This window comes from Aplysia californica, unplaced genomic scaffold, assembly GCF_000002075.1.
Source record: "Aplysia californica isolate F4 #8 unplaced genomic scaffold, AplCal3.0 scaffold00083, whole genome shotgun sequence".
NCBI classification, from domain to species: domain Eukaryota; kingdom Metazoa; phylum Mollusca; class Gastropoda; order Aplysiida; family Aplysiidae; genus Aplysia; species Aplysia californica.
In genome coordinates, this window is record NW_004797353.1 from 279,677 (window position 1) to 293,629 (window position 13,953).

Sequence of the window (13,953 nt, forward strand, 5' to 3'; positions counted from 1 at the left end):
TTTTCTCTTTTCGGATTTTCCCTGCCTTGCGTGATAAAAACTGCAATATCTCGGAAACTATAATAGATAAAACCCTCAAATAAAAAGCGAAATACTCAGGGGAAGCTGTAGAATAATATGAGGTAGAAATCTCAATTTTCATATTTGGACCCATGTGAATGGTTTTTGCAGCTCCCCACACATTTGCACATTACATATAATGCATCTCATCAGTTAACACAATAGTTCATGATAAAAAAAGGCTTAACTTCAAATGCGTTTTTCTCAAATTCTCAAATCGCACGGTTCCTTACTTCAAAATGCCATAACTCCGTTATCAATTGAGATATTTGAAAAATTTAAACAGTGCCATGTAGAGAAATGAAAGGGCTGTCAAGTGGCACCATCAGTTAAAAAACATAAAAAATTACATTGTGCCTGGTTTTCCCAGGCCACCACACAAATAGTCTCTGTGGTCAATTTTGTACGACAATGGAGAATCACTTGGCAGGAAGTGAAAAAAATGTAAACAAACCAAGTTGCTACAGTGGAGAGGAAGTTGAACTACAGAACAAAATGGCTGCCACTGAACGTACACAGGAAAGGGTTAAAGAATAATCATGCAGTCTAAGCAGAGTTATGTTCCTTTTGCCAGTATGTCAGCCTTGTTGGGCAGGGATAGCTCTGAGGTTGAAAGGGTTAAAATCTAAACAGTAAATTTAAGAAATACAGCACTTTGAAATATACACCCTGAATTACAATTCGCATAGTGTGGCTGCCCTAGGACGGGCACAGAGTCCATGGAGATACTGTCAGGATAAAAAGAGTTGAAGAGTTAATTACGACAGTAAAGAATTAAGTCTCTCTCAATAGCACAAATCCATGCTGAGAAAAAATGAATAAATAAATAGGCAAAGTGGCCCACATTTTCATTCACTACTTACTCTCAACTACAAAATGACCAATATCACGTATTGAGAAGCCCTTTGAAATGTCTGGGAAGTATGCAGATGACATCAGTATTTTGGTTGACCAGCTGTTGCAGCTGCTCCAAGTTCTGTAGCTGCATCTGTCTCAGAGTTTCTTCCAGGTCCTCCACTCTTTCTCTTAACGCTTCGGTTTTTTTGTTCACCTGTGAAATTTAAGAATGTTAAACAAGTGTGAGCATTTTGAGATTAGAATATGTGTCACGACGCGGTGGAATCAGGCGCTCGCCAATTTTGGAGCATGTGGAGTTATAGGTATCATAATAAAGGTTATTCCTATTGTCTTGCCTTTGAAGAATAAAAAATCCATCTATCTCTTTGCCATTGAAGGAGGAGGGGGTCGCTTGCTTTCAGAGATACAATTAGCAAGGAAATGGTTGCCAAAGTTTTGTTAGAGAGTCTATGGAAAGCAAAAATTTGATTTTCAGTAAAATCTATACAGAAATGTGTTTTTGAATGGACATTAAAGGTGTTGAGACAAAAACTGCCAAACAGACAGAAAAAGCCAGTATCTTCAATTTCATTATTTTGACGAGCGCCTGATTTCACCATGATTCCTCACAAATGGTCGAAATTGTTTGAGACTGCCATCCATTGTTGAGGAGAAAAGTGGTTGTCATAGGCAATTGAACATTTTGAACAGGAGGATTATTATTGGGAAGTGACCATTTGTACAGGAGATTGTCTAGGACAGGAGGCCACACAGTAGGTTTGACAGTATCTGAATCTGTACGTGACCAACACTAGTTATGTTCTGTGATCTTCTTACAGCGTTAAGGCCCTGTCAACAAAATTGTAATCATTTAAATAGAAGATGGCACGCTTTGAGTCTACCCATAAGAGCATAAATGCCAGTTCTGACATTACAGACTTTGTTGTTCCAAGTTAAGGCAAAAGGTTCAGATGGTAACTTTCTAGCAAATTTAGGGTGAAATTGACTCTTTCCTCACAACAGTTGACATTCATCTTCCATTTCAGTACCATGCAGTAATCATACCCACACCTTTAGTATTCAACTGTTATACAATCACCATCAAAATCTAGCCTATATCTCGAAGATTCACGACAAGATAGCCTCAAACCCACTGAAGAGAAGCACGCGTCAGAACAGTAAACAATGTAATTCAATAAAATGAAGTTTCAACTGGAAACAACTCGCTTTAGAGCTATGTTGTCCAAACAGCATTTAACTACAAAGTGCACTTTTGACCAAAAAAAGTTATGTGGTGACAAACTGCTAAAGAATGAAAAAAAGGACTTACTGCATTAGTCAAAATATTCAGCTTGCCAGCTTTAATACTCCTCTCTGACTGGAGTTGAAACTTAAATCGGGAGGAACTCAGAGGAGCGGCTTCCTCTTCTGCGGACTGTTCTTGTTGGGATTCCTCCGCCAGCAGAGTTGAGGCGCCTGCTGACAAGGTGGGGCCAATACCACAAGAGGCGAGGCGAGATGACAGCTGAACCAAATCTCTGTCCATCAACATTGTTGTGACCTCACGCTCCACCTGGGAGACTTTCTGACTCTAAAAGGTTGAAGAAAGGAAGGGGATTGAATTGGCTACAACAATTATCTTGTCTAATGGCAATAAGCTACAGGTCCTGGTTTTGATCCCATCTCTAATATGTTTTTCAAATAGTAGATTGCCACAATTTAGGTCACTTGGGGGCTGAGCTTGTTTGACCCAGTCAGTCAGGGACAACCCACCCTGAGAGGGATTCTATGTCCCAGAAGAAAAATAGATATATACTCCATAAAAATTCTCTCCCTCACCGGAACCAAACTCACTTTTCCAGCCTAACTGCTACACCACAGATAGTAAAGGTAAAAGCATAACTAGAATATAAGTGTAAGAGAGAAAGCATTTACAAACATTTCCTTTTATCAATACTGGATCCTTTACATGATGATAGAAGTCACAATTACTTCCCTTGATTTTCTTCTGTATCTTCCTTATTTTTGGTTTTCATAGTTTATCTGAATTACAAATGTGTCAAATGTGTTCGGGATAATCATTCTCTACTGTAGTACGATAAAAATGTTCTTGAGAGATTCAAACCTTTCTAAAGACTATTTGTTCCATCCTCTCTATGTCCTCTTCATGTTTCAGGATGGCTTCCCTCAGTTCCGTCCGGGCAGCGTCGATATCACGCCCTATCGTACTCGGCACGGGCAAATACACAAGCTCCTCTTCCTCCAAAGACAGGAGTGTTTGCTGTGGATCTCCTTCCTGAATGCTGAGGTCCAGAACACTGTCCTGAAACAAATATACCATAAACATGAACTTTGTACAGAATGTTTGCATTTTAAGCATGGGTCTCAACTAAGAATTTTTAAAAAGGAGGAACTTTCCGAGTGATCCCGACAAAAGCCCATTTTCGCGAGACACCCACTATTATTATACTGTGGGACCCTAGAATGTTGAAATAAAAACAATCAATTTATCAAAGCAAGGTTATTTCATACCAGTTAAAGGGTTTGGAAGATAATTTCAAGTAAGAGTCATTTACCAAATATTTACAATCTTGATTACGTACAGAAAGTGGAGGCGCACTGTGGTCTTGCGCGACTTATTTATATTGTACCTTCATCACATTCGCCTAAATATAAACTATATAAAAATGAATCTTGTTTTGAGCCTGGGAAAAGGCTTAGAACCAGAATATCGACTGTCATGAACCAGTCTGGGTGTAATGATTCATATAATAAACGTGAAAGACAAAATTAATGCTCAAACTCAAAGTAGAGTACATGTAATAACTTGAATAGCTCAAGTAAACCTATTCAGTGTGAGAGGTGTAAGAACTGTGGGAGGGCAAGATACAGTGACAATGAAAATCTGCGAATCTCGAACAAAAAGCTAAAATATAGAGACATAATTTACTGTCACCCATCCAATGAAACGCGAATACTTAGGCCCCGGCCCTAAGTTCATTAACACGCTTACAAGTAGTTATGACCGATCCCGATTATACACAAGGCATGCACAAACGCGCACTTTACTTTGCAGAGAGCTGTAGTGGATCTAGTAATCAAAATTCTAAATATTAGAATTTGCTTCCAATTTCATTTCTTTTTTTTTGTCCTCTTGTGTTGCGTCCAGCCCTCCCCCCACCCCGGAGTGTGTCTTTTAAAAAAAATCAATAATCTCCCCCCATTCCGGAGTCCCGTACTTCACAGCACTCAGAACGCATGCAGGTTCATTGACCGGTCACAATGACGAGCCCGACAAAACGCTTGTATAACTTTCTTTTCTTTTTTGCCCCCCACAAGCGACAGCACAATGACGAACATTATTTTCATGGCGACACCACGTTTGTAATGCAGAACCTGCATGTTACAAATGTTGCGTATTCAGACTTTTAACAGACACATTTCTGAGATCTTGATTTTCCGGTCGAGCCTCGGAGTCACATACAATTCCGCTTGCCGCCATAGCCGCCTGTTCGCGTGAAACTTACTCTCACACTGGGAAAAGCCGAATTAACATCACAATTGCGTCCGCCAAAAATGAACTTAAAGACGTTATCGGATTTGGTTTTCAAATAATATTCGAGATCTTTTATGTATTTTCCCGCATCTCTGCGATTTTTTTTTTCAAATTCCCGGGTAATTCCCGAGGCCTGGCAGTCATTCTGCTCCCAGCAACTCTCTTTCTGATTGACCCGCTTTCGCAGTAGTGGAGTTTAGCGGAGGACAAGGCGGTAGCGGAAATCCGCTAAATAGCGGAATATTGAGACCCATGTTTAAGGAAACAGTGGAGGGTAGGGGGAGCAAAAAAAAGGGGGGGCCAATCGAGCTTGTTCTTCAAGAACCCTTTAACTTGGATCATGCACAATTACTCCGAAAAGGGAGTGCAGAAAAAAAGTATTAAACACAGTATTCTGTAAAAAAAATAAATAATAATTCTAGACAGCTCATTTCCTAATAAGAAACAATTTTAAAAAACAACAAAAAACAATGCTTTCCGGGACGCATTTCAAAGTAGCAATCAGAGATATGTGTATACTTCTAAACCAACATAACGTGCAAGAAACATCCCAGTGGAAACCTTTATTTGTGACAACTATAAATAATTCACTCAGAGGGCAGTACCGGGTGACATTCCATTGCAAACCTAGGAAGTGCTGCCCTGATCATGGACAAATATTTGACAGAATTTCTTTGAAAACCCAAATATCCCCTTAAGCTATTCATATATTTAAGAAAGCCACTGTTCTGCTTCACTCACATTACTTCTGTGAGTAATTTCTAAAATGAAAACAAAATATTTTCAAACTACAAATTCGAATGAATTTTCTAACTACACAAAGAAAACTATCCATTCACTCAAACCCTCTAATGATGAATCACCCTTCTGAGCTGTCAAAGACACAAAAACGAACATAAAAGTAAAATGCTCTCGAAATATTAAATAGTCCCTTTAAACTGAACACAGTTAATCCTACAACTGCGGTAAAACGGTAAAAAAAATCCCTGTTTTTTTCATTGTCTATTTGAGTATGATAACCTCTTTAAACCAAAAAGCCAGCGAAACTGGAAAAAAAAAAAAAAAACCAGTAGCCCTGTAGATTTGGGCTTAAGTAGACTCCACAGTAAGCATTTTTATCTTTACAAGTGTGCTGAAATGTACTACTCACCAGCCACTGCCAGAAAATGTGTTCTTTGTCTTTCCAGTCCAGCAAATGTTTCAGCTGCTCATTATCTTGCTCCAGCTCCTCCAACATCTGATCGAATAAAGGAGAACATTCAAATCAATAGAGCTGTAGGACCATCCCATTGACAACGCAGTGAATATCAGCTTTTTTTTTAAGTTAGTGTTTTACGGCACTTGCAACACAATAAGGTCATATAAGATTAGAGGTGTTACAAGAGAGTAACAAACACAAAAAAGAAGAAGGGGAGATAAAGACGACAGATGTTTGATAGGAAAGAAGAAGCAAACCGCACCAGAGCACCCGCCAACGACCCACATATCAGCTTTATTTTTATTTTTTTTAGTGCCCACTTTTCAAATTTCTGGTTCAACTATAATTTGCTTTCAAAGGAGGTTTTTTTTCTCTCTCTGTCCACTGATGCCATCTCAAGTGTGGGACTATCCTAAACTCCATCTAATGGTGAGAACAGAGCTGAATGTATCCCACTTTGTTTTCACTGTAACCATAGACACTACGGTACACAGAGAAAAACTGAAGGTCAAACTCAACTAATATATTAGACATCAGGCTAACAGGAATAATTTGCAATTTACTTTAAAATCTTCAATAACCAACATTATCTCGTATGTGAAAAATACAACTCACATTTTATAATCAAATGAAAAAGCTTGTACATACGTGCTTCATAGCCCCTGGATGTCTCAATAAGTACACCTCTAGAGTGGTCAAATGGTCAAGCTCTGGCTGCAGGTTAACACCTTTAGTGTACATATGAACCTGGACGAAAGAAAGAGAGAAAAATCATTTGACAACACGATTACATATAGCCAGTATTAAAAAACTGCATTTTACTTGACCCATCACATCCTCTTTCCACACAAATTTTAGATCACATACCACCAAGAACAAAAAAGGAAAGATAAAAGTTTCCTACTATCTGTGATAATTTTTATATCAAATATCTATAATCACTATCATATGATTATTAATTTGTACTGCTGTTGATTTTTTCATCTATTAACATTATACAAACATATCTCTATGAATGTCAAAATCTGCGATAAATTCTTCCATATGGTATGAGATATGCATCTGATGTAACATGGCATTATTGCCAACTTTTATTTTTCTCATCATACTGAAATTCTTTTCTCAAAGTCATATACAATTTGATTTCTATAAACAGCTTTAGCATCTCTGTAGTCGTACCAGCATGCCACATACTGCTGATACATTTACAAGACAGTAGAGCTCAAAGCACTTTCAAGTTTCAATTTTTTTTAAATACATAATTGGACCATGAATGGGACTGAAGATTTACGTACAGTGTAAAATATTTATACAATGATGCACTGAGATCATCAGCATCAATTTAAACAATGCATCTCCATTATATCTATGATATGACACTTGTAAAAATGCTTACTGATCTAGTAATTTTTGCCATCTCCTGCTGAACAGCAAAAAGACGCCTAAGAGATAGTTGCAGTTTCCCACACAGTACTAGCTGTTTCTGCAGCTCCTCTTTACTAGAGACAGTCGAACGGTGGCTTTCAGGTGGAGACTTTTCCAGCTCTGGAGTTTTTGACTGCATAAAAATAATACAATACGATAAAAAGAAAAAAACAACCCAAAGTTGATAGTAATAGATATTTAAAAAATTATAACTTTATCATCTTTATTTTCTCTTCAGGATATCCATGCAAATACACTCACACATACTTTTTAAAAATTACAATGGAGACGAGGGACTGACATAAAGGTATCATAAAATACAAGGACCCAAATAATAGCGTTTTTACTCTTTAAAAAAATACTACAAACCTTTTCAAAACAAATTAACAGCATCAAATTAAGTCAAAACATAACCCAAAATACATAAAGTACCGGGGGGGGGGATATTGAACTGTATTTACCCTTGTCTCGATAAATGTTAACAAGTGTTGATACAAAGGGTTGGTTCGCTTCGAGATGACCTGATCAAACAGTTTCTGTGAATGAACGACCCAGCCTACCGCCAGTAGGAGCTGACGACTCCCATAGGACATGTCCACCGGCAGCTGAGACAGTCCCGGATTCAAGTAGCCCCATTTCTGGAGCTGTGATTTCACCCTCTCAACAGCAGCAGCTGAAAATGATTACACAACACCTTTCAAAAGCAATAATCAATATCATTATCATAAGCAGCCTACTGCAATTTCCACTTAAGGTGCCACTATCACTTTGACTGGCCAGAGACTCTGCTTTAAAAAAATACCCAAGTTTTTTTTCTGCCTTACTAAAAGAAGAGATCTGAAATTTGCTTATGAACATTGGGTCTCTAGCCTATTTGTGCCAGAAGCTTGATCAAATTCACAAGTCATTTCTCTTTTGGTAAGTGAGAGCACTTATTTGAACTGGAAAGGGGAAGAAAGAATAAAATGGAAGTTTTAACAGTTTTACTGCATTTGCAAAACAAATACCTCACTAAAAGCCAAAAATAAGAGGTGCTACTAGAGAGCAATACAAAGAAAGGAAGGAGAACAGACAATAAGGAAGATAGATTTTTTTATAGGAAAGAAGGAGCAAAGTATACCACAGCATCTATCAACCACCCACAGGTATTCCTTGCCCTGAAGGATCATTGGCTGCTCTGCCTAATCCAACAAAGATTCTGATTAGCTCAGAGGAGAGATAAGGATGATAGATGTTTGATAGGAAAGAAGGAGTAAACCACACCAGAGCACCTGCCAACCACTCATCCACTGGAAATCATAGGTTTCCCTGATCCACAACACCAGACATTACTGCAGACATTACAGGCGAACAGGCTCCCAGGCTGCTTTACAATAGGAAGGATACAGATACTTGGCAAATGAAAAGTGTAGAAGAGCACAAAAGACATGGAGAAGCAAAGATGATACAAGTTTGAGCTAATCTCCCCAACACTAGTTTTAATAAGAACAGGCTATTAGACAAGTCACCCCTTAAGATCTTAAGATCACCACCCCCTTCCCCCCCCCCCCCCCCCCCCCCCCCCTCGTCCTCTGCCAATTCCTCTCCAAAAAATAAGCATGGACAGTCTAAGCATGGACAGTTTTCTTTTCATCAGTACCTGTTTTGTTAAAAGTGACACGGCACTCCTTCCCATTAGGGGACTTTCCATCACAGTAGCAAATGATGTCATGCAGAAGCTCCCACAGTGGCTCTATCTGGAATTGTAAACAATTTGGAAACATCATAGCTGGTGAAACAACATCTATAAAATAATATTTTTTTTCATCATAGCTTTTCCTTTAAGTCCATAAGCAGGCAATCTAATAACTATCGGGTGGCTTCTTTTTTTTTTTATAGACCAGATAGATACTTTGATAGAAATTGTGAGGCCCCCACCATACCCCACTACTGGCCTCCTTCACTCAAGACCATGCTCTCTTTTTCCATTCTGCTTTTAGACATATTATATCAAAAAGTGAAAAAGTGGCTGCCAAAAGTAATCACTCTCTTAGAATATAAAGGCCAAAAATTCTGAAGTTAATAAAACCACAATATGTCATGGAATTAGAACTACAAAACACAATGTATTAGAATTAAGAGTGAAAGACAGCTGATATGATTTTCTATTTGTCTGTATAGAATCTGCTTTTTATTGTGATAATTTAATTTAGAAAAAAAAAATGGGTAAAGAATTAAACCTCTATCGAAAATATGTCCTCCTCCTGTAAAATACTAATGGCTACTAACTGTTTCACCACCATACTGAATACAGAGGCTCATTTGGTATTTCTCTTGGTGTGTTAGTATGGCAATGTCACAGCTTTTAGTTTAGTTTTAGTAAGAGTTTTACGGCACTTGCAACACAATAAGGTCATATAAGTGCCGAAGATTAGAGGTGTTACAAAAGAGTAACAAACATAAAAAAGGAGGGGAGAAGAAGACGATAGACGTTTGATAGGAAAGAAGAAGCAAACCACACCAGAGCACCCGCCAACCACCCACTGTCACAGCTTTAAACACACACTTCACAAACATTTAATAAATAATACAAATGTAAATGTCAACATTCCATGAGCGAAACATTTTTTTACTTTTTGAATATTGGTTCAAAAACAAAAATAGTGGGAACTTTTTTTTTAAATTATAAAAAGGAAAGGAAACCAGGACCAAACCATTGAAGAGAGACTCAATGTAATGTATACACACATTACCTTAGCATTCAAGAATGAAAAAAGTTGAAATTGAACATCTTACATTTTCTGGGGCAAAGAAACAGAAAATGCATGAAACACAAAAGTTGAAATTTTAACACTTCACTAATTTTATATAAGGAAATAACCCACCAATGATATTCTCATTGAAATATACAGAAATTGCAATATATGTTTTCATGACATCACAGGTAGATGTAAAAAAACAAACATTGCTTGCAAAAGGTCCAATCAGAAAAATAAACAGTCTAGATGTTTAATTGTTTTAACCTTATAAATCGTGCACATAAAAATATCATGAAAATTGAGCAATAATGAAAGTTTAAGAACTGTTTTTAACTTACAACTGAAAGTATTCCTTTGACTCACTTGGTATGAAACACAAAATTTTTGGCATTTAAATTTTATTACAAAAAAGATTGATGAAGATTACCAAGGACAGGTAGGTCTTTTTCCAAAGAAATCTGTTTTCCTCAAAATATATTTTTTTAAAGGCCTGTTTACCTATGAAAAAAATGTCCTACAGCTCCACAGGCGCTGAAGATTTTTTTTCTATACTTGACTGTAATGAAGCATTTCAGATGAAGCAGCATGTGTCCACTGTTCGTTCCTTTTTTCCCCCCATGTAGCCAGTTGAAATGTTAAACTAATTTATGTATGACACTGCGAAAATCCACCACAGAGGTACCGCTGTTTTTGCAGGGCCGGAAGGTCTTTCTATTCATTATTGTAAAAGCCAAGAAGTACAAAGTCAACTCCATTTCTTAAATAAAGGTCAAAAGAGCATTTCGTTTTTATACGGTTTAAACAAATTCTTCCAGTAGTTCATTGCTTTTTCTCTCCTGTATTACCTGTCCTGGGCAACAACGTCATTGCACACCGAACAGGTCCATCAGTGCTCAATTCCTCTCAGCACCAAAGCCCGCAAGGTATCCATACTGATTGTTCCAGTAGCTGGCTGTCTGATTATGGCGACGTCTATCCTTTCCAGATAATCGCTCCTTTCTTCCTTCTCCCCTCTCTATCCCCATTTCCCGCATCCTGATGATTGCGTGGTGATCTGCTGTCTTCCTGATCCCATCCTCATCTCTCCTTTGCAGCACAATCTCTCATTTTGCATTTCAATGATTTCCCAACATTCTTAGAAAAGAACACAGAAGTTTCAGCTTAGACACTCACTCCATGAAGTTATTAATGGCTTTGTCTGTGATGCTTTGTCGTTTCAAAGATCACCCATGAGAAACTCAAAATGAAGTCTTCTCTAGAAGACATGTTTATGGAGGTGTCCAAAACCTGTTGTCCTTTTTTAGAGTGCCATCTTCATACATTTCATTCTCCATTTTTGATACAGAACTGTCTTCCTTGTTGCAAATCGCAAATGCAATAGGAACCCCCTCGCCCGACATATCAGCAACAACAACAGATATTAAGGGATAACTATGCTGTGTTGTAGAATGTGTTGAGTCAATGTACTTACAGTTAAAACAGTTCTTCTTCATACTTTCTCTTTGAAATGGAGATTGAATGCAAAGTAAAAAATCATCTTTACCTGAATTATTAACTTCATCTTTTTCCCCTGGAAGCTTTAAATAAATAATTGGATAATCCCCCTTTTTTTAAAGTTCTTCATCTCACAGACGGACACTGCAAGCAACATTTGAATCCTTGCGTGCATGGAAAATCTTAAACTCGTGTTTAATGTTCTGTGTATCTTTCCGAGCAACTACAATGATCCCTGTCGATTGAATCCACCCCTTCTCTAATATCGCTAAGGATTTTGACCTCAGTAACTCCAGCAGCTAGCTTGGCAGCAATGTAGCAGCGCAGGCCAGCTGATAATTTTAGATGGCACAAGTCTTTGCCATGGCCAGTATGGTCTAAACAATATACTACAGTCACTTCTCCAGTGACCACGTGTTTACGGACTACTGTCAAATGACAGGTGCATTTTCCCTCCAGTTTAAAAGATCCTTGAAGCTTGAAACAACGAATCCGCCTATCTGTTTCCAATTGGAATTTAACTTGGAACGATTACAGTAATAAAATTCAGTCACAAAATCAATCTTTTTCTTTGCGGTCCCTCGTTGCTTCACAGAATGAGTGAAAGTTATTTTCTCAGTTTCTGAAAGCCAGACTTCAAATTCAGGATAAGATTGAAATTTTTTTTGAATGAATGGTCAAATTTTTGCTATGTGCTTGATCAAGCCCCTTACAGAATCGGAAGAAAAGAGGCATTCTTGATAATGCCAGTGAGTGTTTTCATATGGTAAGTCAATACCATTGTGGAAAACCTTGATGTGTCTTTGGAGGGAAGAGCGTCAGCTTAGAATGAGTAAGGACATGGGGCCTGCTTGACAGTTCCTTTCTGACCTGTTTCAGCTATCTTGGTCTTGTCCGTCCCTGTTGTTTTCGTCTTGTCTGTCCCTGTTGTCTCTTCAGTCCTTGTTGTGCTTGTATTGTCCGTAGGCCTATCTGTTGTCTTGTCCGTTCCTGTCGTCAATGTCTTGTTTATCCCTCTCATCTTGTCGGTTCCTGTTGGCATCTGCTGGCTGGAGCCCAATTGTGTCTGCTGCTGACCGCTGGAGGTGCTCGCTTATGACTAGGAAGCCATGTTGGTGGTACTGCCTTTCGTTTCCAACCTTGCTGCTGATGTGCTCAGTCAGGGACCTGAGATGTCGGTAGCAATGTTGACCTCCTCCATAGCGTGCCAGCAAAAAAGTACACGCCTTAAATAACGAGCGTACTGTGTTGGACAGTGCAGGTAAGTTTCAAAGTCAAAGACTGGGGGCCTGTCAGCAGCTAGTACAATTCTTCACTGCTGCCAGCAATGACAGCAGTGATGATGGCAACAACACCACACACATTCCCACACGTTTGAAGCGAATAGTTCAGGCACATGACGGAGCATACATGCCTGCCGTTGCATGGGTGGTGAGCCAACAACAGATTAGTTGGCTGTAGGGCCCCACACCCAAGGAAGTGAAGATAGGGAGGGGTTTATCTCTGTCATGAGAACTTCTGGCAGATCCTATCCCAGGCTGTCGCAGTACAGCAGCTTTGGAGCCTCCCGCTTCTATATGTCCACCACAGCAACAGCTCAGTGGATCCCAGAGCGTTGGTGGTTTGACAGGAAAATCCTGCCTGGTCCAATGCCCACATTGACCACTAACATGAGGCGTCTGACATCACCAAGCTTCCTCCTCTTTGCACGCCCTTGAGGTCATTCAGCGTGGCTGAGTCCAAACAAAGTCCAACTGCTGAGACTGAGGTCCTGTTGAGCCGGTCGAGTACCCATATCATGTGCCCAAACCGCAGAGTACAGCCAGCTCGTCTGGTGTTGAATCTGATAGACACGAAAATGACCAAGTACATTAAAGCAGGTATTGGTAGGTGGTATTGCTTTATTCTAGTCTAAGGGTCTAAGTGTCTCAGTGCTAATTAAAGGGAGGAAAGGGGGAGGGATGAGCATACAGACATGACCCTTTTGCCGCAGGTTGATCGGGTGTATTTGAAATGAAACTTTAATGTGTTGGCAAAGAATTAATTTGATAATTGACAGTTGTCCACAGCACAGCTCGCTGCAAAGTTCTATGCTGTATAAAATTAAACACATAGAAACGAGAGTGTGTGTTAGAGAGACAAGAGACAGAGAGAAAGAGAGAGAGACAGAGAGAGAGAGAAAAAAAGAGAGAGGAGAGATTGTTTTAGTAGAGGTTTTACAGCGCTCATAACTAAATAAGGTTATACATACGAGCTTCAAGAGGTGGATGTCAACAGAAAAGTCCTTACAGGGAATCAGGCTTACTCTGCTCACCCCTCTAGCTTCAACAGCACAAAGTCTGCTTCGACTATCAAGGCACCCCGGAAATACTGAGCAACAAGAGTGTGACAAACATAAAAAAGGAGTACAGGAAAATGACGATAGTAATAGTAAGGAAAAGGAAAGAAAAAGCAGCAGTTCCCTGTCGCAGTTCAGGCACAATTATGAGCATAACATTGATGAATAAGCCTATTTACAATTCTACTGCGCATAAGAACATAGTTAATATCCCCCTTTGGGAATGACATAAAGACACTTCAAGTCAGTAGCACCGCCCCAGGGATGAGAGAGGAGAGAGATAGAGAGAGGGAGGGAGAGATAGAGA

The 13,953-nt window shown here is 39.1% G+C and overlaps 1 protein-coding gene across 2 annotated transcripts in view; it reads right to left on the reverse strand.

Moving 5' to 3' along the window:
- Nucleotides 1-6: 6 nt before the first annotated feature.
- Nucleotides 7-13,953, reverse strand: part of LOC101856957 (tubulin epsilon and delta complex protein 1) — a 19,146-nt gene continuing 5,199 nt past the window's right edge. The window contains exons 2-9 of one of the 2 annotated variants that reach the window (XM_005094491.3): nucleotides 8,716-8,812; nucleotides 7,637-7,749; nucleotides 7,048-7,209; nucleotides 6,300-6,398; nucleotides 5,604-5,690; nucleotides 3,023-3,220; nucleotides 2,228-2,488; nucleotides 7-1,111 (exon numbers count right to left, since the gene is read on the reverse strand). In XM_005094491.3, coding sequence (XP_005094548.1) covers nucleotides 947-1,111; nucleotides 2,228-2,488; nucleotides 3,023-3,220; nucleotides 5,604-5,690; nucleotides 6,300-6,398; nucleotides 7,048-7,209; nucleotides 7,637-7,749; nucleotides 8,716-8,812 — 1,182 coding nt within the window. In that variant the 3' untranslated portion in view covers nucleotides 7-946. Of the gene's footprint in view, nucleotides 1,112-2,227; nucleotides 2,489-3,022; nucleotides 3,221-5,603; nucleotides 5,691-6,299; nucleotides 6,399-7,047; nucleotides 7,210-7,537; nucleotides 7,750-8,715; nucleotides 8,813-13,953 lie in introns of both variants that reach the window. The other variant, XM_005094490.3, reaches the window with a different exon arrangement.